The sequence below is a fragment of the Ranitomeya variabilis genome, chromosome 4 (assembly GCF_051348905.1).
Source record: "Ranitomeya variabilis isolate aRanVar5 chromosome 4, aRanVar5.hap1, whole genome shotgun sequence".
NCBI classification, from domain to species: domain Eukaryota; kingdom Metazoa; phylum Chordata; class Amphibia; order Anura; family Dendrobatidae; genus Ranitomeya; species Ranitomeya variabilis.
This window is the reverse complement of record NC_135235.1, coordinates 233,085,703-233,110,162: the sequence shown is the minus strand read 5'-3', so window position 1 is coordinate 233,110,162 and position 24,460 is coordinate 233,085,703. Positions and strand designations below refer to the sequence as shown.

At 41.3% G+C, this 24,460-nt stretch overlaps 1 protein-coding gene across 1 annotated transcript in view; it reads left to right on the top strand.

Moving 5' to 3' along the window:
* LOC143767810 (uncharacterized) overlaps nt 1-21,521 on the top strand; it is a 75,550-nt gene extending 54,029 nt beyond the window's left edge. Inside the window, exons 33-51 of the mRNA XM_077256331.1 lie at nt 3,551-3,604; nt 4,675-4,704; nt 4,944-4,997; nt 5,562-5,588; nt 5,865-5,918; nt 6,136-6,165; nt 6,413-6,466; nt 6,609-6,662; nt 7,311-7,340; nt 7,690-7,734; nt 9,840-9,887; nt 11,127-11,171; nt 11,381-11,410; nt 11,743-11,778; nt 13,269-13,313; nt 18,289-18,327; nt 18,615-18,650; nt 20,066-20,117; nt 21,284-21,521. Of these exons, the coding sequence (XP_077112446.1) occupies nt 3,551-3,604; nt 4,675-4,704; nt 4,944-4,997; nt 5,562-5,588; nt 5,865-5,918; nt 6,136-6,165; nt 6,413-6,466; nt 6,609-6,662; nt 7,311-7,340; nt 7,690-7,734; nt 9,840-9,887; nt 11,127-11,171; nt 11,381-11,410; nt 11,743-11,778; nt 13,269-13,313; nt 18,289-18,327; nt 18,615-18,650; nt 20,066-20,085 (731 nt within the window). The 3' untranslated portion in view covers nt 20,086-20,117; nt 21,284-21,521. The remainder of the gene's footprint in view (nt 1-3,550; nt 3,605-4,674; nt 4,705-4,943; nt 4,998-5,561; nt 5,589-5,864; nt 5,919-6,135; nt 6,166-6,412; nt 6,467-6,608; nt 6,663-7,310; nt 7,341-7,689; nt 7,735-9,839; nt 9,888-11,126; nt 11,172-11,380; nt 11,411-11,742; nt 11,779-13,268; nt 13,314-18,288; nt 18,328-18,614; nt 18,651-20,065; nt 20,118-21,283) is intronic.
* The last annotated feature ends 2,939 nt before the right edge of the window (nt 21,522-24,460 follow it).

The following is a 24,460-nucleotide window of genomic DNA, read 5'->3' as shown; positions in this document are numbered from 1 at the left end:
GAGTTGTCCCCTTATGTATTTTGGGGAGGCAGTGATGCAGTGCGTTTTACCTGCGGATTTTTCTAAAATGGTGCGGAAAAATCTGCACACGAATCCGCAACGTGAGCACATAGCCTTAGGGTTAGGGTTGGAATTAGAGTTATGGTTGGGATTAGGGTTGGAGTTGGAATTAGGGATAAGATTAGGGTTAGCGGTGTGTTGGGGTTAGGGTTAGGCTTGTGGTTAGGGTTATGGTTAGGGTTGGGATTAGGGTTAGGGGTGTGTTGGGGTTAGTGTTGAGTTAGAATTGAGGGGTTTCCACTGTTTAGGCACATCAGGGGGTCCCAAACGCGACATGGCGCCACCACTGATTCCAGCCAATCTTGCGTTCAAAAAGTCAAATGGTGCTCCCTCCCTTCTGAGCCCCGATGTGCGCCTAAACAGTGGTTTACCCCCACATATTGTTGTATCAGCGTACTCATGACAAACTGGACAACAGCAATTGGGGTCTAATTTCTCCTGTTACCCTTGTGAAAATAAAAAATAATTTTTGAGGAAAACAAAATATTTTTTATTTTTACGGCTCTACATTATAAACTTCTGTGAAACACTTGGGGGTTCAAAGTGCTCACCACACATCTAGATAAGTTCCTTGGGGGTCTAGTTTCCAAAATAGGGTCACTCGTGGGGGCTTTCTTCTGTTTAGGCACATCAGGGGCTCTGCAACCGCAATGTGACGCCTGCAGACCATTCCATCAAAGTCTGCATTTCAAAACATCACTACTTCCCTTCCGAGCCCCGAAGTGTCCCAAAAAGTGGTTTACCCCCACATATGGGGTATCAGCATACGCAGGACAAACTGGACAACAAATTTTGGGGTCCAATTTCTCCTGTTACCCTTGTGAAAATAAAAAATAGTGGACTAAAAAATCATTTTTGAGGAAAAAAAAGATTTTTATTTTCACGGCTCTTTGTTATAAACTTCTGTGAAGCACTTAGGGATTCAAAGTGCTCACCACACATCTAGATAAGTTCCTTGGGGGTCTAGTTTCCAAAATGGGGTCACTTCTGGTGGGTTTCTACTGTTTAGGCACATCAGGGGCTCTGCAAACGCAACGTGACGCCCGAAGACCATTCAACCAAAGTCTGCATTTCAAAATGTCACTACTTCCCTTCTGAGCCCCGACGTGTGCCCAAACAGTGGTTTACCCCCTCATATGAGGTATCAGCATACGCAGGACAAACTAGAAAACAACAATTGGGGTCCAATTTGTCCTTTTACCCTTGTAAAAATAAAAAATTGAGGGCTAAAAATAATTTTTTTGAAGAAAGAAAAATGATTTTTTATTTTCACGGTTCTGCGTTATAAACTTCGGTGAAGAACTTGGGAGTTCAAAGTACTTATTACACATCTAGATAAGGTCCTTGGGGGGTCTAGTTTCCAAAATGGGGTCACTTGTGAGGGGTTTCTTCTATTTAGGCACATCAGGGGCTCTGCAAATGCAACGTGATGCCTGCAGACCATTCCATCAAAGTCTGCATTTCAAAACATCGCTACTTCCTTTCCGAGCCCCGACGTGTGCCCAAACAGTGGTTTACCCCCACATATGGGGTATCAACGTAGTCAGGACAAACTGGACAACAACTTTTGGGGTCCAATTTCTCCTGTTACCCTTGTGAAAATAAAAAATTGCGGGCTTAAATATAATTTTTGAGGAAAGAAAAATGATTTTTTTATTTTCAAGGCTCTGCGTTATAAACTTCTGTGAAGCACTTGGGGGTTCAAAGTGCTCATCGCACATCTAGTTTAGTTCATTGGGAGGTCTAGTTTCCAAAATGGGGTCACTTGTGTGGGAGCTCCAATGTTTAGGCAAACAGGGGCTCTCCAAATGCGACATGGTGTCTGCTAATGATTGGAGCTAATTATTCATTCAAAAAGTCAAATGGCGCTCCTTCCCTTCCGAGCCCTGCCGTGTGCCCAAACAGTGGTTTACCCCCACATATGAGGTATCAGTGTACTCAGGAGAAATTTCCCAACACATTTTATGATCCATTTTATCCTGTAGCCCATGTGAAAATGAAAAAAATTGAGGCTAAAAGAAATTTTTTGTGAAAAAAAGTACTTTTTCATTTTTACGGATCAATTTGTGAAGCACCTGGGGGTTCAAAGTGCTCACTATGCATCTAGATAAGTTCCTTGAGGGGTCTAGTTTCCAAAATGGAGTCACATGTGGGGGAACTCCAATGTTTAGGCACACAGGGGCTCTGCAAATGCGACATGGTGACCGCTAATGATTGGAGCTAATTTTTAATTCAAAATACAAATGGCTCTCCTTCCCTTCCGAGCCCTGCCATGCACCCAAACAGTGGTTTACCCCCACATATAAGGTATAGGTGTATTCAGGAGAAATTGCCCAACAAATTTTATGATCCACTTTATCCTGTAGCCCATGTGAAAATGAAAAAATTGAGGCTAAAAGAAATTTTGTGTGAAAAAAAGTACTTTTTCATTTTTACAGATCAATTTGTGAAGCACTTGGGGGTTCAAAGTGCCCACTATGCAGCTACACAAATTCCTTAGTGGGTCTAGTTTCCAAAATGGGGTAATTTGTGGGGGAGCTCCAATCTTTAGGCACACAGGGGCTCTCCAAACGCGACATGGTATCCGCTAAAGATTGGAGCCAATTTTTCATTCAAAAAGTCAAATGGCGCTCCTTCCCTTCCGAGCCCTGTCGTGCGCCCAAACAGTGGTTCCCCCCCACATATGGGGTATCTGCGTACTCAGGACAAATTGGATAACAACTTTCGTGGTCCAGTTTCTCCTTTTACCCTTGGTAAAATAAAAGAAAGGTTGCTAAAAGATCATTTTTTGTGACTAAAAAGTTAAATGTTCATTTTTTACTTCCATGTTGCTTCTGCTGCTGTGAAACACCTAAAGGGTTAATAAACTTCTTGAATGTAGTTTTGAGCACCTTGAGGGGTGCAGTTTTCAGAATGGTGTCACTTTTGGGTATTTTCAGCCATATAGACCCATCAAACTGACTTCAAATGTGAGGTGGTCCCTAAAAAATATGGTTTTGTACATTTTGTTGAAAAATTGAGAAATCGCTGGTCAAATTTTAACCCTTATAACTTCCTAGCAAAAAAAAATTTTGTTTCCAAAATTGTGCTGATGTAAAGTAGACATGTGGGAAATGTTATTTATTAACTATTTTGTGTCACATAACTTTCTGGTTTAACAGAATAAAATTCTAAATTTGAAAATTGTGAGATTTTTAACATTTTTGCCAAATTTCTATTTTTTTTACAAGTAAACGCAAAAATTATCGACCTAAATTTACTACTAGCATGAAGCCCAATATGTCACGAAAAATGGCCAGGTCATTAAGGTCAAAATATTGCATCATGAGGGGGTTAATGCAAAGGAGTCAAGAAATAAAAAAGATCTTGTTACAATTAGAATCAAAGAATAAAGTTAAGGCCGGGGTCACACGACAGTATAAAAAAATCAGTCTGATTTCTATCCAGCAAAGTGAAACTATTTACTAATGATATTCTTCTCTCGGAACAGGTGGCAGCACATCAGCTACTGGGCCAGTACAAGGATTAGTGTCGGGAGTGCTCAGTGAGTAATCATGGGGAAGACTCTTCCATATGATAAGAGGATGTAAAGGTACCTTCACACTAAGCGACTTTGCAACGAGAACGACAACGATCTGTGACGTTGCAGCGTCCTGGATAGCGATCTCTTTGTGTTTGACACGCAGCAGCGATCTGGATCCCGCTGTGATATCGCTGGTCGGAGCAAGAAGTCCAGAACTTTATTTTGTCGCTTGATCACCCGCTGTCATCGCTGTATCGGCGTGTGTGATGCCGATACAGCGATGTGTTCACTTGTAACCAGGGTAAACATCGGGTTACTAAGTGCAGGGCCGCGCTTAGTAACCTGATATTTACCCTGGTTACCATTGTAAAAGTAAAAAAAAAAACCAGTACATACCCACATTCTGATGCCTGTCACGTCCCCCGGCGTCCACAGGGTTACGCGCTGCTGCTCAGAGCTTCCTGCACTGACTGTGTCAGCGCCAGCCATAAAGTAGAGCACAGTGGTGACGTCACTGCTGTGCTCTACTTTACTGCCGGCGCTGACACAGTCAGTGCAGGAAGCTCTGAGCAGCAGCGAGTAACCCTGTGGACGCCGGGGGACGTGACAGACATCAGAAGGTGAGTATGTAGTGTTTTTTTTTTTTTTACTTTTACAATGGTAACCAGGGTAAATATCGGGTTACTAAGCGCGGCCTTGCGCTTAGTAACCCGATATTTACCCTGGTTACCCGGGTGCTGCAGGGGGACTTCAATGATGAGGGAAGACAGTTTCAATGATGCCGAAGTCGTTCCCCTGATCGTTGGTCGCTGGAGAGAGCTGTCTGTGTGACAGCTCCCCAGCGACCTAAACAGCGACGCTGCAGCGATCGGCTCGTTGTCTATATTGCTGCAGCGTCGCTGAGTGTGACGGTACCTTAAAGCTTGACTTATATACATAGTAACTATGCCAACAACTAAGAATCGAAGCTTCCAGATCTGGGTCGAAATGTAACAAATATAAAGATTTACTCCGTTGTAAATATTGATTTTTTTAGCTTATGTTATAAATAATTTTAAAAAGTTACTAACACAAAATTGTATTTTTTACAGATGCAGGAGGAAAACTTTTATCAGATACAGGTAAATTAACTTCAGCAGTGAATATGATGTTACATGGTAGAAGAATCAGCTGCAGGACAATACACCTTCATCTTTTCATCAGTTTTGTTTGCCTAGAAAACAGTTTATAAACTTTTGCAAAACGTTAAAGTTTCCTTAAAGTTAATTTTCTTAGGGCTGTAAAAAGTCCACATAAAAGTTCTCTTTCCACCATGGTAGAGAACAATGGATCATGTCCTGCATTTTATTTGTGTTTGAAGGTGGTCTACTGTCTGGCATTGGTGGAACAGCAGGAGGGACGAGTATTGGATTAAGTGAGTGGTCATTACTACTTTTGTTACAAACACAACAAGAATAAAGTTAAGGCCAGGGTCACACGACAGTATAAAAAAATCGGTCTGATTTCCATCTAGAAAAATGGGACAATTTTATTCTCACTTGTCATCTGTATGCAACACTTTTTTTTACATCAGCAGTTATTAATAATTTCCAGGACCATTTACAAGTTCCTATTTTACAGAATTGTAATGTATCCTTAAAAATCGGATGCTATACTGTGGCATCCAATATTCGAAGCAAAATCGAGCATGCTGGGTTGTTTTTCTAAGGCGGATTAGGTCTCACTGCCTCACTGAATTACATCGGTCCGAGTACAATTTTTTTATCTGATTGTACTCGTCCAATTTATACCACAGTCTGCATGAGATTTGCTAATCAACCCAAGTTCCACAACTTTTCCTTGAATGGGGCTGACCGGCACAGTCAAGTGGAAGCTTCTCATTATTCTAAAAGAATATTGAAGGGGCAGTGAAGTCCTAGAAAGTCCCACGGTTTCTTTGACCGCTATGTATACTAAAATATTTTATCCTTTGTTTCAGACGGTGGTGGCGGAGTATCAGTAACAGGTAATTGCACCCAAGCAATGTCTAGTAACGTTCAACATTTTTTATGAAAAAATACGGACGTTCTTTAAGATGCTGTGGAGCCTTTGTCTGAACTGTGCTGAACAGCGCAGTCCATAATGTTAATGTAAAGGAGTCAAGAAATAAAAAAGATCTTGTTACAATTAGAATCAAAGAATGAAATTAAGGCCGGGGTCACACGACAGTATAAAAAAATCAGTCTGATTTCTATCCAGAAAAGTGAAACAATATACTAATGATATTCTTCTCTCGGAATAGGTGGCAGCACATCAGCTACTGGGCCAGTACAAGGATTAGTGTCGGGAGTGCTCAGTGAGTAATCATGGGGAAGACTCTTCCATATGATAAGAGGATGTAAAGCTTGACTTATATACATAGTAACTATGCCAACAACTAAGAATTGAAGCTTCCAGGTCTGGGTCCAAATGTAACAAATATAAAGATTTACTCCGTTGTAAATATTGATTTTTTTAGCTTATGTTATAAATAATTTTAAAAAGTTACTAACATAAAATTGTATTTTTTACAGATACAGGAGGAAAACTTTTATCAGATACAGGTAAATTGACTTCAGCAGTAAATATGATGTTACATGGTAGAAGAATCAGCTGCAGGACAATACACCTTCATTTTTTCATCAGTTTTCTGCGCCTACACAAAAGTTTATAAACTTTTGCAAAACATTAAAGTTTCCTTAAAATCAATGAAGTCAATTTTCTTAGGGCTGTAAAAATTACACATAAAAGTTCTCTTTCCACCATGGTAGAGACAATGGATCATGTTCTGCATTTTATTTGTGTTTGAAGGTGACATACTGTCTGGCGTTGGTGGAACAGCAGGAGGGACGAGTATTGGATTAAGTGAGTGGTTATTAATACTTTTGTTTCAATCACAAGAAGAATAAAGTTAAGGCCGGGGTCACACGACAGTATAAAAAAATCAGTCTGATTTCCATCCAGAAAAGTTGGACAATTTACTAATGATATTTTTCTCTCGGAACAGATGTCAGCACATCAGCTACTGGGCCAGTGCAAGGATTAGTGTCAGGAGTACTCAGTGAGTAGTCTTGGGGAAGACTCTTCCATATGATAGGTGAATGTAATGTGTGAGTTAAAGAAGAACTCCCAGTTTCTTTAATCTTAATATATTGCGGTTGTCATATTATATAGCACTGTGTACTTACAATTACTCATTTTACCCTTCTACCCAGCCGAATCTTCTCTTTTCTCCCCTCTTCACCTCTTGTCCCAGCTGCTCCCTCTTCAGCCTTGCCAGGATGTTTGCATTAAAATAGAATTGTAATTCTAATGATGACTCATGCAGGGAAAAGAGACTTCCTGTTTCTACATAGAGCCTTGAAGGATTTTGCTGGTCAGTTATTAATCATGTGATGTCATAGACCTAGTGGAAAAGATAAAAATTAACTGGGTGAAAAGGAAAAATGAGGAATCGTAAGTATACAATGCTGTATAATATTATGACTACATTTTATTTAGAGTATAAAAGCTTTGATGGGAGTGCTTTTTTAAATACAGTACATAGTAACTATGTCATTGACTAAGAACCAACGCTTCCACATATAGGCTCAAATGCAATTGATATGAGGATTTAATTTGTTGTAAATAACATACGTTATGTCTATTTTTTTAGGTTGTGATATAAATAATTTTAAAAAGTTACTAATTTAAAATTGTGTTTTTTCAGATGTTGGAGGAAATCTCTTATCAAATGCAGGTAAATTTACTTGGCAGTTGTATCCTGAGCGGTATATGATGTCTCATGTATATGACTGTATTACTGCACCTTACACCCTGTATCCGATACTGATCTGTCAGACATTGGTCGTGTTCGACCACAGATAGTTCAGTTTCTCAGTTTGAAGCTCCTTTAAGTGTGTTTTTGTAAGAGCTCCATGTGATGATGGTTGAGAAAAATGTTTTGCATCTGAGAACTTGCAGTAGAGTGACAACTGGTACCGATACTCCACAGAACTAAGTGCAGGAGAGTTTGAAGACATATTTTATGTGTAATAATTCATATATAAAAGATATGATTGATCCATCTTTTTTTTTTTTTTTCAAAGGTGGAGTACTGAAAGATGTTGGAAAAGCGGCAGGAGGGCAGGCCGGTGAGTTTCTATTTGGTGGCAGTGTTAGTAGTGCCACATTTCTACTTAAAAATAATTAGGTCTAATATAGGGGTTCAGCCAGGAGGCCCAATTTGCTAGTGCAAATTGTCACCATAGTAATAGTTGTAATGAGAGTACTGTATTGTAACACTAACAATTTTAATCTCTGAGGATGACTAATTCAATCCAGAAATTTGCTTTTTTAACTTTTTTTGAGTTTTATTTACCACTGTAATGTAACACTAACTGCATTAAACTGTATGGATGACTAATTGAGTCCAGAAACATTTTTGAAGTTTTTTTTGTTTTATATTCCACCTTAGTATAACAATAAGCACACTATGGATGACTGTCATGCTGCTGCAGTGCAGTATAATGCAACCTCCACCAGAGGGAGCTTGAGAGGGAAGGGAGACTGCGTACACAGAAGCACCACAGAGCAGCAGCACAAGTGCCACCAAGTGGCGAGAGAGTGGTCCGACAGGCCGAGTCAAAATACAATCAGAGGCAGGAGTACTCAAAAAGGATAAACAGTAAACGTGGTCAGAAAACAAGCCAGGAGGTTCAGCAGTGGTCAGGAGCGGATAAGACAAAGTCAGAAAACAGAAGCGATTCCAAATACGAGCTAAGTCAGGAACCAGAGAATCAAGCAGATAAACAGAGAAACGATGGGAAAAGGGCAGAGGGAGTAAACAGACACGGGACAAGTCAGGGATCACAGCAGGACAAATCAAGAGTTACCAGAGTCAAGTTCACACGCTGAAGACAGAACTATAGCTGCCACCACCAGCAGGATGAATGGGAGCTATATAACAAACCTGAGCCCAGAATGAGGCAGAGCAAAGTTAACCCTTGACATGATCCACCTGGAAAAAGAGCAGACAGAACTAAACCCTGGAATGGATCATGACAATGACTAATTGAATTCAGAAAAAAATTGTGAATTAGGGCTGGGGTTAGGGTTATTTTGGGGGGTTATAGTTGGGGTTATAGCTAGAGTTAGAGTTGGGACTAAGGTTAGGGTTATGGTTGGGGTAATATTTGGGGTTATAGCTAGGGTAAGGGTTGGGATAGGGTTAGGGTTGGGGCTAGGGGTAGGGTTAGGGTTGGGGCTAGAAATATGGTTGGGGCTAGGTTTAGGGTAAGGGCTAGGGTTAGAGCTAGGGTTAGGGTTGTGCTATAGTTAGGGTTGGGGCTAGGGTTAGAGCTAGGGTTAGGGTTGGGGCTAGGGTTAGGGTTGGGGCTAGAGTTGAGGTTACGGTTGTGTTTGGGTTAGGGTTTTCTTGGGGTTAGGGTTGTGTTGGGGTTAGGGTTGTGGTGTTGGGGTTAGGGTTTTGGTATGGTATGGTTTGGATTAGGGTTAGGGGCGTGCTAGCATTAGGGTTAGGACTGTGTTACGGTTGGAGTTAGAATTGGGGGGTTTCCATTGTTCAGGTCCTTTTATAACCTCTAATGAGGTAATGTGGCCAGCCAATCACAGCCTAGCAGGCAATCCCCGCATGCTTATTGGCTGTGTAACAGGTGTCAAACATGCGGGGAGGCGATTCGATCTCCAAATCCGAGCACTAGCCAATGATCGTCGAGTTCCGAGCACATCTGAGTACCCAGATACTTGAGTGACACCCTAGTATTACCGAGCATGTTCGCTCATCACTGTTTATTATGTATGTTTTTTCATATTTTTCAGCCTTTATTAGTAATATTATGAAAAGACATTGCTAACTTAAGATCATTAAGATTATTTTTCTCAGACGCTGGAGTTAATATCTTCCGAAATGCAAGTAAACTTGTATCATGAGCGGTAAATGAGGTCTCATGTGTATGACCGTATTACTGCTGTCCTTACTTGCTCCATCTAGTATTGGTCTGTCAGACATTGGTCTTGTTAAAGTATGGATAAGTATATTCCTAAGTATGCTGTTATATTAATACTGTGGTTTTGTACAAGCTTCATGTGCTGATAGTTCAGAAAAATCATTTGCAGCTGAAAACTTGAAGTAGAGTGACAACTGGTACCGATATTCCACAACATAGTTTGAAGATATGATATGTGTCGTAATTCACACATAGAGGTTATTATCACTTTTATCTCTTTTTTTCTAAAGGTGGAGTACTGAAAGTTGCTGGAGCATCATCATCAGAACATATGGCTGGTGAGTGTCTGTTTGGCGGCAGTAGTAGCAGAAGTATCATCACCACAGCAGTAGTAATGAGCGCACCGTAATGTAACACAACGTTAATCTCTATGGATGACTAATTCAATCCAGAAACATTTTTTTAACCATTTTTTTTAGTTTTATATACCACCATAATGTAACACTAACCACGTTAAACAGTATGGATGACTAATTGAATCCAGAAATTTTTTTGAAGATTTTTTTTTGTGTTATATACCACCGTAATGTAGCACTATCCGTGTTTATATCTATGGATGACTAATTCAATCCAGAAATTTTTTTTTTTACTTTCTTTGGAGTTTTATATACCACCGTGATATAACACTAACACATTAATCTGTATGGATGACTAATTGAATCCAGAAAAATTTGTGAAGTTTTTTTTTTGTTTTATATACCACCGTAATGTAACACTAGCCACGTTAAACTGTATGGATGACTAATTGAAACCAGAAAAATATGTTGAATATTTTTCATGAGTTTTATATTCCACCGTAATGTAAGAATAAGCATGTTAAACTCTATGGATGACTAATTGAATTCGGAACAAATTTTTTTTTTTTTTTTTAGCGTTTTATATACCACTTTAATGTAACACGAACCATGTTAAACTCTAAGAATGACAATATAGTCAATGTTTTCACCCTCCAAAAAAACAAGGTGGTCACGTGTAGAGATGAGCAAATTTGTTCAGAAAACTTTAGTCAATCTCAAATACAGCACGCACGTAGCACATTCGGTTTTCCGAGCATTTTTACTCAAAGTCGGCCTTGAGTAGTGGCTGCCATAGTTTTGGCTGGTAGTTGTGGTGGTGGTATTATAGCAATAGCAATAGTGAGACGGTTAGTTAAAGTGTTAGTGTTGACCAGTAACAATAGTCCAACATATGTAATTGTAGCTGGTAATAATAGATGTGATCTAACTAAAGAACTTAGTACATTTTATTTTTTTAATCTTATATTTCAATTTTTAAGATTCCAGAAATGGTCCCCAAAAAATATTATTCTTAAATTTGTCCTATAAATAATATGTCTAAAAATAAATATAAATAAAATGACAATAATTAACGTTTTATGTGAAGAAACAAGGATAGTCTTTAAATTTGTTTGCACAGGTTTTTGCTCCTCTACTTGGGAGTTGCATAATGTGGAGCAATGTGTCACTGGGTTGCCACAAGCGCCATTTACTAATGATAGCATTCTTCTCTCTAAATAGGTGGGAGGACCCATAAAAAACCAGGATTATTGTCGGGAATCCTCAGTGAGTAATCATGGAGAAGACAGAATCTCAGAATAAGAGGATACAATGTGTGACATAAATGTAGAGTAATAACTGTGCCAACGACTAAGAACCAGAACATCCGGATCTACAGTAGATCGAAAGTCAATGATTCACCAAATTGTAATTTTTTAGCACCTGATAAAGAATATTTAAAATGTTTCTAAGGAAAATGTAATTGTATTTTTCAGACGCTGGAGGAAAACTCTTATCTTCTGCAGGTAAGCTTACTTACTGAGCGCTTTATGATATCCCATGTGTATGACCATATTACTGCTCCTTACTAGCTCTGTCCGATACTGATCAGTCAGATAATGGTCGTGTTTGACTACAGATAAGTCTGGTCCTCAGTACGGTGTTACATTAATACTGTGGTTGAAGTTGAGAGAAATCTTTGGCAGCTGAAAGCTTGCAGTTGCATAGGAAGCTAACTGGTACTGATATTCCATAGTATCAAGTGCAGGAGAGTTGGAAGACATTTTTAAAAAACGTAATAATTCACAGATAGAGGATTTGATTATATTTATCTTTTTTTTTTTTCAATGCGGAATAGTGAAAGATGTTGGAGACACGGCAGAAGGGCTGGTTGGTGAGTAGTAGTAGTATAAATATCACATCACCACAGTAGTAGTTGTAATGAAAGTGGAGTAATGACTGCTGTAGTAGAGCCTGGTAGTTATGGGGGTTGGTATAGTATTAGCCAGTGGCGTAACTAGAGTCCAATGTTCCCTGATGCAAAATTTGAACATATCCCCTAGTGCCTGTTGGTCAGAGGTATGGGCCCTTGTAGTGTTCTAAATCATATAAAAACAAACCTGTTTACCCACTCTTTCTTTATGTAGTAATGTCCCCCATCCTGTACTAATGTCCCCCATCCTAGTATATATATCCCCCATCCATATATGTCTCCCATCCTTGTATATATGTCCCCATCCTGGTATATATGTCGCAAATCCTGGTATATATGTCCTCCATCCGGGTATATATGTCCTTCATCCGGGTATATATGTCCCCATCCTGATATATATATATATCCCCCATCCTGGTATATATGTCTCCCATCCTGGTATATATGTCTCCCATCCTGTTATATATGTCTCCCATCCTGGTATATATGACTCCCATTCTTTTATATATGTCTCCCATCCTGGCATATATGTCTCCCATCCTGGTATATATGTCCTCCATCCGGGTATATAAGTCCCCCATCCTGATATATATATCCCCCATCCTGGTATATATGTCTCCCATCCTAGTATATATGTCTCCCATCCTGTTATATATGTCTCCCATCCTGGTATATATGTCTCCCATCCTGGTATATATGTCTCCCATCCTGGTATATATGTCTCCCATCCTGGTATATATGTCCCCCATCCTGGTATATATGTCTCCCATCCTGTTATATATGTCCCCCATCCTGGTATATATTTCCCCCATCCTGATATATATGTCTCCCATCCTGGTATATATGTCCCCCATCCTAGTATATATCTCCCATCATGTTATATATGTTCCCCATCCTGGTATATATATCCCCCATCCTGATATATATGTCCCCCATCCTGGTATATATGTCCCCCATCCTGGTATATATGTCCTCCATCCTGGTATATATGTCCTCCATCCTGGTATATATGACTCCCATCCTGGTATATATGTCTCCCATCCTGTTATATATGTCCTCCATCCTGGGCCCCTTTCTGGTATATATCCTCCATTCTGGCATGTGGCATCCTCTTTGCCGTTCTCTTCTGGGCCCATGCGGGAGATGTCTCATGTCTACGACTGTATTACTGCTCCTGACCAGCTCTCTCCAGTACTGATCTGTAAGACATTGGTCCTGATAGACTACGGATATGATAGCTTCTCAGTGCGGTGCTACATTAATGCTGAGGTTTTGTGTGAGCTTCATGTGGTCATATTTCAGAAAACTCTTTTGTAGCTGAAAACTTGCAGTTGTGTAGAGCGACAACTGGTACTGATATTCCATAGTATTAAGGGCAGGAGAGTTTGTAGACATTATTTAAGTATAATAATTCACATATAGAAGATATGATTATTTCTCCTTTTTTTAAGGTGGAATATTGAAAGGTGGCAGAAAAACATCAGGAGGTTCGGCCAGTGAGTATCTGGTGGCAGTAGTAGTAGATGTATCATTACCACAGAAGGAGTTACCGTATTTTTGGACTATAAGATGAACCGGACCATAAGACGCATCTAGGTTTTAGAGGAGGAAAGTAGGGAAAAAAACTGAAGCAAAAAATGTGGTCAATGGTCCCTTCATCCCTATCCTGGTATGCATGGCCCCATCCTTATTCTGGTATGCATGGCCCCATCCCAGTCCTGGTATGCATGGTCCCATTCTTATTCTGATATGATTGATTGGTCCCATCATGTTCCTGGTATGATGGATTGATTGGCCCCCATCCAGTTCCTGGTATGATTGATTGGCCCCATCCAATTCCTTGTATGATTGATTGATTGGCTCCCATCCAGTTCCTGGTATGTTTGATTGATTGGCCCCCATCCAGTTTCTGGTATGATTGATTGGACCCCATCCAGTTTCTGGTATGATTGATTGGCCCCCATCCAGTTCCTGGTATGATTGATTGATTGATTGATTGATTGGCCCCCATCCAGTTCCTGGTATGATTGATTGATTGGCCCCCATCCAATTTCTGGTATGATTGATTGATTGGCCCCATCCAGTTCCTGATATGATTGATTGATTGGCCCCCATCCAGTTCCTGGTATGATTGATTGGCCCCCATCCAGTTCCTGGTATGATTGATTGGTTGGCCCCCATCCAGTTCCTGGTATGATTAATTGGCCCCCATCCAGTTCCTGGTATGATTGATTGTTTGGCCCCCATCCAGTTCCTGGTATGATTGATTGACCCCATCCAGTTCCTGGTATGATTGATTGATTGGCCCCATCCAGTTCCTGGTATGATTGATTGACCCCATCCAGTTCCTGGTATGATTGATTGATTGGCCCCCATCCAGTTCCTGGTATGATTGATTGATTGGCCCCCATCCAGTTCCTGGTATGATTGATTGATTGGCCCCCATCCAGTTCCTGGTATGATTGATTGATTGGCCCCCATCCAATTCCTGGTATGATTGATTGGCCCCCATCCAGTTCCTGGTATGATTGATTGATTGGCCCCATCCAGTTCCTGATATGATTGATTGATTGGCCCCCATCCAGTTCCTGGTATGATTGATTGGCCCCCATCCAATTCCTGGTATGATTGATTGATTGGCCCCCATCCAGTTCCTGGTATGATTGATTGTTTGGCCCCCATCCAGTTCCTGGTATGATTGATTGTTTGGCCCCCATCCAGTTCCTGATATGATTGATTGGCCCCATCCAGTTCCTGGTATAATTGATTGATTGGCCCCATCCAGTTCCTGGTATGATTGATTGATTGATTGATTGATTGATTGATTGGCCCCCATCCAGTTCCTGGTATGATTGATTGATTGGCCCCCATCCAGTTCCTGGTATGATTGATTGATTGGCCCCATCCAATTCCTTGTATGATTGATTGATTGGCTCCCATCCAGTTCCTGGTATGTTTGATTGATTGGCCCCCATCCAGTTTCTGGTATGATTGATTGGACCCCATCCAGTTTCTGGTATGATTGATTGGCCCCCATCCAGTTCCTGGTATGATTGATTGATTGATTGATTGGCCCCCATCCAGTTCCTGGTATGATTGATTGATTGGCCCCCATCCAATTTCTGGTATGATTGATTGATTGGCCCCATCCAGTTCCTGATATGATTGATTGATTGGCCCCCATCCAGTTCCTGGTATGATTGATTGGCCCCCATCCAGTTCCTGGTATGATTGATTGGTTGGCCCCCATCCAGTTCCTGGTATGATTAATTGGCCCCCATCCAGTTCCTGGTATGATTGATTGTTTGGCCCCCATCCAGTTCCTGGTATGATTGATTGACCCCATCCAGTTCCTGGTATGATTGATTGATTGGCCCCATCCAGTTCCTGGTATGATTGATTGACCCCATCCAGTTCCTGGTATGATTGATTGATTGGCCCCCATCCAGTTCCTGGTATGATTGATTGATTGGCCCCCATCCAGTTCCTGGTATGATTGATTGATTGGCCCCCATCCAGTTCCTGGTATGATTGATTGATTGGCCCCCATCCAATTCCTGGTATGATTGATTGGCCCCCATCCAGTTCCTGGTATGATTGATTGATTGGCCCCATCCAGTTCCTGATATGATTGATTGATTGGCCCCCATCCAGTTCCTGGTATGATTGATTGGCCCCCATCCAATTCCTGGTATGATTGATTGATTGGCCCCCATCCAGTTCCTGGTATGATTGATTGTTTGGCCCCCATCCAGTTCCTGGTATGATTGATTGTTTGGCCCCCATCCAGTTCCTGATATGATTGATTGGCCCCATCCAGTTCCTGGTATAATTGATTGATTGGCCCCATCCAGTTCCTGGTATGATTGATTGATTGATTGATTGATTGGCCCCCATCCAGTTCCTGGTATGATTGATTGATTGGCCCCCATCCAGTTCCTGGTATGATTGATTGATTGGCCCCCATCCAGTTCCTGGTATGATTGATTGATTGGCCCCCATCCAGTTCCTGGTATGATTGATTGATTGGCCCCCATCCAATTCCTGGTATGATTGATTGATTGATTGTCCCCCATCCAGTTCCTGGTATGATTGATTGATTGATTGGCCCCATCCAGTTCCTGATATGATTGATTGATTGGCCCCCATCCAGTTCATGTATGATTGGCCCCCATCCAGTTCCTGGTATGATTGATTGATTGGCCCCCATCCAGTTCCTGGTATGATTAATTGGCCCCCATCCAGTTCCTGGTATGATTGATTGTTTGGCCCCCATCCAGTTCCTGGTATGATTGATTGGCCCCATCCAGTTCCTGGTATGATTGATTGATTGGCCCCCATCCAGTTCCTGGTATGATTGATTGGCCCCATCCAGTTCCTGGTATGATTGATTGATTGGCCCCATCCAGTTCCTGGTATGATTGATTGATTGGCCCCCATCCAGTTCCTGGTATGATTAATTGATTGGCCCCCATCCAGTTCCTGGTATGATTAATTGATTGGCCCCCATCTAGTTCCTGGTATGATTGATTGATTGGCCCCCATTTCGTTGCTGGTATGATTGGCCCCCATCCAGTTCCTGGTATACATGGCCCCATCAGAAAAGATAAAAAAAAAACATTACTCTTACCTTCATCCGCTCCCTCGCAGCGTCCTGCTCTGGTGCCAGCAGCTGCTTAATGCTTGAAAGCAGCGCATGGCAGGGACATCATGCGCTGCTCACAAACAAAGCCCAGCTGTCGGAATACTCACCGGGACCGTTCAGTGCAGAGTGGTGAGTATCCATTCCTCTTCAGTAGCGCGCACTGTCAGCCGCCTGCTTCCTGCTGGGGCCGGCAGTCACATGTGCCGATACTTAAGAGAAATGAATATTCAGAATATTAATTTCTCTTAAGTATCGGCACACATGGCCGCCGCAGCAGCAGGAAGCAGGCGGCTGACAGTGCGCGCTACTGAAGAAGAAGAATGGATACTCACCGCTCTCTGCGCTGAATGACGTCCCTGCCATGCGCTGCTTTCAAGCATTAAGCAGCTGCTGGCACCGGAGCAGGAAGCTGCGAGGGAGCATCGCGTGTAGGTGAGCGCAATGTTTTTTTGTTTTTTTTAAAATCTTTTCTGATGGGGCCATCTATACTTGGAACTGGATGCAGGCCAATCATACCAGCAACAGGATGGGGCCAATCAATCATACCAGGATGCCAGGATAAAATGAATATTCATTATCCTCCACGCCTATGGGCGTGGAATGCAGTGCATATTCATTTCTCTCTAGCACAGGAGTTAGCCAGAGCCGCCGGCTCCTGCCTCTGTGACCCGCTGCTCCTCTGATATCGCTCCCCCACCACAGCCAGACCCCATACATCCGGACTATAAGACGCACCCCCCATTTTCCTCCATATTTTGGGAGGAAAAAAGTGCATCTTATAGTCCGAAAAATATGGTAATTTTTAGAAATTTGGTTGTCCCATCAAATTTAAACACTTTGAGATTTGCTTTACGTGAATCTCCAAAAATTAAGAGTTAGGGTAAATACTATCTGTATTTGTTATTTTACATTTTTGGAATTGTTTGGGGTCCACTTGTCAAAAGAGTGAAAAACTCTTTTAACGCTTGGGTAAAAACAAATTGGAAAATAGTAAAAAATAGAGAAATTAATTAATCCTGAATGATGTCTCTTTTTTCGTTCTTTTTGTGCACATAATATAAAACTGTAGAGATTGTGTCTAAATTCGCAATAGACAGTATTTTGCAAATTGTATATTCAAAGAGTCTAGAATTAGGTTGAAATGTTCCCTCACGTGGATACTTTGCTGAGTAACAGCTTGTTCATCTGACTTCCAATGTTTAGATATGAGGTGCAGAAACGACAGGTGAAAAATATTCAAATTTGGGAGATCTGTTCAAGTTCAGTTTGAAAATTTGATCCGCATGATATGAGCCTCAATTTTTCTGTAAAAAAAAAATTGTTTGTTATGGTCCGAGGTCTCCCAACTTTTGGAAGAGGTTAGAAACCAATAGAGAATCATTCTCACTCAGCACATGACCTGTCCCTACCATCGCAGCTCCCAACGGTCCACCATTGGCTTCCACTTTGGTGCTGGTCTTGTCTTTACTCTTCTTTGTTGCTTTGAACTACATGATAGCAGAACGTGTGTTGCCCTACTCAATGACCTGGGGCAGCAGCCGCCATGACATCAGACCATGCTTTGAGGCTTTACTGGCAAAGAGTGAGGAGGAGATTGGTCAAGAAAGACAGAGGAGAACCTACAGGGAGCTTCAAGCTCAGGGACAGGTGACAGATTAGGTGGACTTGATATTTTTCATTTTTTTAAGCCCATCCAGAGCAAAAATGGTGCCCAATATTATTTAGTTTAGAACTGATGAACTCATCCTTAAGTCCTACCCAACATCTCCTCTCACTCCCTATATTCTGATATACTAAACTTAGACAATCTAAAATTTCCGTTTCAGGAAGTAGCAGTTCTGAAGAAAAACACAAAAGCAAAAATCGTAAGTATAAAGCAGCTACTATGGCGGGGCTCTTGAGTTTTCTATAGACTGTACATTGTGTCGGCAGTTACATAGTTCCGGATTCTCTCAAGTCGAAACTTCGACGATGAGAAAAAAGCCAATGTGGCCATGGATGGAACTTATCAAAGTTTGTTCCTGATGTGACAAAGTTTGTTTCATGAAGTAGGACTGGGTTTATTATTTGGGACACTGTGATGATAGATATGTTCTATATGTCATACATTTGGTTACTCTAACTATCTCAAAATGTCAAATTTCAATTTCAGATCACTGGAATAGAGGAAGAAACAAAAAAAATTCAAGTAAGTAAAACCATGTAAGATTGCGGGAGTCCTGACTTATCATTGTGTGGGCAGTTAACTATCTCAGGGTTCTCTTAAAGTCGAAACTTAGAGATGAGAAAAGGTTAATTTGGCCAAAGATCTGAAGAGGCACCTAATTTGCATGCTAAATTTCCCAGAGGAGCATTGCACAGCAATAAGCCTCCTTACATTGGTATGCCTGAGCCGGTATGTCACTCTCCCGAAGAGAAACGTTAACCCCTAGACCACACATACTCAGTCACCACAAAAGCCATAAATACAAGAAATGGAGTAGAGGACAGAGCAGGAGGGGTATGCAGCTGCAGCTATACCCTACAGTGTCTTTAACGTGGCATGCAATGATCTGGGAGAATATAATATATACAGCCCAGTATGGACAAAAAAGGATACGATCTCCTCCACACGCTCATAGCAATGTGTAAAGCGTATAAAAGACAACAGAGATCGTATCACCAACCTATAACAAGGACACTCCTGCAAACATAGATAAATACCATAGAAAACAGAGTACACGTCTAAACCTTTGTTGTAAAAAGGATATAAAAATACTTTTTATTGAACACAATTCATATGTATGTAACAACAGAGTAACGAAAAAATAAATAACGATTCAATACAGGAAAAATTGGAAGCACTGAGAAGGCAGTGATAGCCCAGAGGTACAGCTGCAATTATTTCATATGTAAAGTGCAAAGTAGTGCATCACAGACCCAAGGTAAGAGAGGAACAGCGGGTGCCTATCATAAACCCTATAGTAGGGCCAACGTCAAGATAGTAAGCATGTATCGTGCACTAGATACCACCACCCACATCCTCCGATCTTACCCATCGTGCAGAGTACCCGGGATCACTGTCCACGCCCCAACGCGCGTTTCGCGTTAGGCTTCGTCAGGGGGGCCCTGACGATGGGTAAGATCGGAGGATGTGGGTGGTGGTATCTAGTGCACGATACATGCTTGCTATCTTGACGTTGGCCCTACTACAGGGTTTATGATAGGCACCCGCTGTTCCTCTCTTACCTTGGGTCTGTGATGCACTACTTTGCACTTTACATATGAAATAATTGCAGCTGTACCTCTGGGCTATCACTGCGTTCTCAGTGCTTCCAATTTTTCCTGTATTGAATCGTTATTTATTTTTTCGTTACTCTGTTGTTACATACATATGAATTGTGTTCAATAAAAAGTATTTTTATATCCTTTTTACAACAAAGGTTTGGACGTGTACTCTGTTTTCTATGGTATTTGTCAATGATCTGGGAGAAGCGGCAGTAGCTTTGGTTTCGGACATTATTCATTTATGGTCTGCCTAAGTCATAAGTTCATCAAATAAAAAGTAGAGGAAAAGTTTGAAAAAATTGTTCCATGAGATCAACACACTTTTTTTTATTCTAGGAAGAGGTGAAGAATATTAGTAGGAATTAGCAACAGTGGTGATGAACAAAATGTGAGTATAGTAATAACTACTGTATCTATCTATCTATCTATCTATCTATCTATCTATCTATCTATCTATCTATCTATCTATCTATCTATCTATCATCCATTATCTATTATCTATCTATTTATCTATTATCTATCTATAGTCCATTATCTATTATGTATCATCTATCTATCTATCTATCTATCTATCTATCTATCTATCTATCTATCTATCTATCTATCTATTTAGTATCTATGTATTTATGCATATCATTTCCATGTCTGAATCTATGTAACTTTTTATTCATGATCTATCATCTATTGAATCTCACTAAAGTGCAGCTTCATTCAAGTTATTATTATTTATTGTTATAGCGCCATTTATTCCACGGCGCTTTACATGTGAGGAGGGGTATACATAATAAAAACAGGTACAATAATCTTGAACAATACAAGTCATAACTGGTACAGGAGGAGAGAGGACCCTGCCCGCGAGGGCTCACAATCTACAAGGGATGGGTGAGAATACAATAGGTGAGGATAGAGCTGGTCGTGCAGCAGTTTGGTCGATCGGTGGTTACTGCAGGTTGTAGGCTTGTCGGAAGAGGTGGGTCTTCAGGTTCTTTTTGAAGGTTTCGATGGTAAGTGAGAGTCTGATATGTTGTGGTAGAGAGTTCCAGAGGGGGGGGGATGCGCGAGAGAAATCTTGTATACGATTGTGGGAAGAGGAGATAAGAGGATAGTAGAGAAGGAGATCTTGTGAGGATCGGAGGTTGCGTGCAGGAAAGTACCAGGAGACGAGGTCACAGATGTATGGAGGAGACAGGTTGTGGATGGCTTTGTATGTCATGGTTAGGCTTTTGTACTGGAGTCTCTGGGCAATGGGGAGCCAGTGAAGGGATTGACAGAGGGGAGAGGCCGGGGAATAGCGGGGGGACAGGTGGATTAGTCGGGCAGCAGAGTTTAGATTAGGTTGGAGGAGTGCGAGAGTGTTCGAGGGGAGGCCACAGAGCAGGAGGTTGCAGTAGTCAAGGCAAGAAATGATGAGGCATGGACTAGCTGTTTTGCAGATTCTGGATTAAGGAATGTGCGGATGCGGGAAAGTTTTTATCTTACTCGTCTTAGAGCGCGATCACTTAGTTTTTAAAAATAAATTAATAAATGTAATATTACCCATTCTGTGTCCCGCAGGTTCTGTGCCTTTATCTACAATGGCTATTCATCAGCTCACTGAAATCCTTGATATAAATGTGGATACAGAAAGAATATTGTCACCTGAAATGGGCAGCGTGATTTCAGGGGTCTCACAAATATTCACTTACTGAAATCTACTTATTGCAATTAATAATGTATACTTGTTCTTTATTTTTCTTTGTAAGCCTGCAATCACTGCTTCTATGGAAATAATAAATTTAATATTCTCATTATACCTGGCGATTATGTTTTGAGATTTCATTTAATAATATTAACCCCTTTACCCCCAGGGTGGTTTGCACATTAATGACCGTAAATTATATTGTAATTGATGTGAATAGGATTAGTTATAATTACGGCTCATAAACAGAAAAAGACTAATACCTCTAGAAGTATCTTTTATTTATCAAATCTAAAAGAAAGGGGATAAAGTAAACCCCAACAATACACCATGTGAAAAAAAAGAAACATAGAGAAAATGTTGCTGATCTGTGTCACTTATAACAACATGGGCTTATCTACAGCCTATATAGCCCTAGTAAACCCTCACTGAACCCTTCCTGACAGCGGAGGTTGGCACCCTCTTGAACGCAAATGGCGCCCCCACTCAACGGCGGCTCACCCTAATATCCTTGGAATCCCCTAGAATAATGCACACCAATAAATCTACAGGTGGTGTATTCAAATATGCCAAATAGATACACTGATAATTAGAATGGGGGGAAACATCAAACAATATTTTTGGGACCAGAACCACCGTTGTAAAATCAATTAAAGCATGCCAGGAAGGTCCATAAATAAACAACTGAAGAATACCTCAAGTTTCTAGAGCAAAACCAACGTTATCTGACAAAAAGAAATACCAAACACAATAATAAGCATTATAGTGGAAAAGCAAGAGGGGGTTATAAAAACCTTATACAATCCCTATTTACCACGTCCCTCCCTAACTGCAGAGATTGGCATCCTACCACAAGACGCAAATGGTGCCCCGGCTCAACGAAGGCTAACCCTCAGTTTCCCTATAATATGCCTCCTAAAAAATAGCAAACAAAAAGAGACAAAAAATGGGGGAAAAAAGACAAGTCTATAGAAAATGGTCTTAGTAGGCCAACCCCTAGAGCCACCAAATGTCCTGTATAACAGTTGTGAGCATGAGTTATGACACCAAAATCTCATGCCAACAGGCATTTAGAATGATCATTAATGACAATATATAGCAATATGTAGCTTATGTAAAGGAAAAAAAAAAAGCAGTCTAGGTAGATTATAGCTTTATTGCACTGTGCCCAACACAAATCAGCACTACGATATTAAATAAAGGAATTCAAGATACCACTTATTAAGAAAATGCTAGATTGGCATAACGTCAGCCAAAGCAACATTATTGCATGTTAAATAGAGCAAAGACAGTGGTGAGAAGAATTTCAGGGCTTTAAAACATAGTCTATGAATAATGAGGTCTTGATACCCCAGTTTATAGCCCATATAAAACACCACTTCATTATACCATAATCACAAAAAATGCTCAATCAGATGGCTATAAAATGCACTTAGCTCAAACATGCTCAGATAGCTCCTGTCACTGGTCAATGAGCATCAGCCTCAACGCGTTTCCCTCCCATGATACGAGTTCTTCAGGAGGCATATGGTATTGTAGTGTTCACACAGAACATCATAGATATAAGATGACGCCTGGTTGCAGGAGTGGGTCCATGTCGGTCTGGTCTCCTTATATAGCCAGTGAGACCATCTTACAACAAATGGTAGAGCCACACATACCATACTACTGTGTCTATTGTGTGTCCTCATTAACAGTGCTGCACATGTCTCCAGTTGCATCTCAGGCAATAGAGGCATTTTGACCCCAGCCGGTAAATCCATTTCCGGGTTAACAGACTGCTCTGATGCCGCCCTGCAATCTCAGGCGGCGGTAAGCCGATGAATACCATCACACAGCGGTGAGCATATAGACACGCACACCCGCCTATCAGCACTCGGCAGTGACTTCACCGCTCATCCCAGCTCCCCTCCCACTCCCTCACACTGAAGCAACACACAGCCTAATAGTGAGTGGAGACTTTAACCCCTTTACCCCCAAGGGTGGTTTGCACGTTAATGACTGGGCCAATTTTTACAATTGTGACCACTGTCCCTTTATGAGGTTATAGCTCTGGAACGCTTCAACGGATCCCGGTGATTCTGACATTGTTTTTTCATCACATATTGTACTTAATGATAGTGGTAAAATTTCTTCGATGTAACTTGCATTTATTTGTGAAAAAAATGGAAATTTTCTAATTTTCTAACTTTGAATTCTTATGCCCTTAAATCAGAGAAATATGTCAGACAAAATAGTTAATAAGTAACATTTCCCACATGTCTACTGTTAGGCAGCGGGAATTCTCCCACTGTTTGGGGTATATCCCAAGCGTTATCTGTCTTTGCGGTCTCCCATTCAGGTGCGGCTGCTGCAGGAGCTGCTTAGCATAGATGTCAGTCCCTTGCTAGCACTGATCAGCAGCAAGCAGGTCTTTCTGGGACTAAGTCCTGCTTTTCCCATACTGAGCATACCCACGGCACGACCTCCCATTGGAGCTCGGGGGTCACATGCTCAGGTCCTGTTGCAGCTCCTATTGGACCATCTGGAAGGTCCCATAGCACTGCTGCTATAAAAGGTTCACACGGCCGCTCGGCCATGCGCTAGTGCAGTGTTCCCCAACTACAGTCCTCAAGAGCCACCAACAGGTCGTGTTTTTAGGATTTCCTTAGTATGGCCCAGGTGATGGAATTGTTGCCTTTCTAGATTATGGAGTTCTCACCTGAGCATTACTAAGGAAATCCTGAAAACGACCTGTTGGTGGCTCTTGAGGACCAAACTTGGGGAACACTGTGCTAGTGTATACTAGAAAACGTGTGTGTGCAGATGTGTGAAAGTTGATCATTAATCATCACCTTCCTAGTGTTGTTGACTGCTCGTGTAAGGTGGATGTTTGCTATCTAGCACCCGACAGTGCAATCTGCACTTAACACACGATACAGCGTCTTATTGCTGTGACCGCCAGTGCGGCGCCGTGCGCTATTAGAGTGCTTTCCTATCCCAAGTCTGAGTGGTTAGTGGCATCTGCCAGAGCAGCACTGCACGCACTCTTGTGCATTAAATTATTTCTGTTA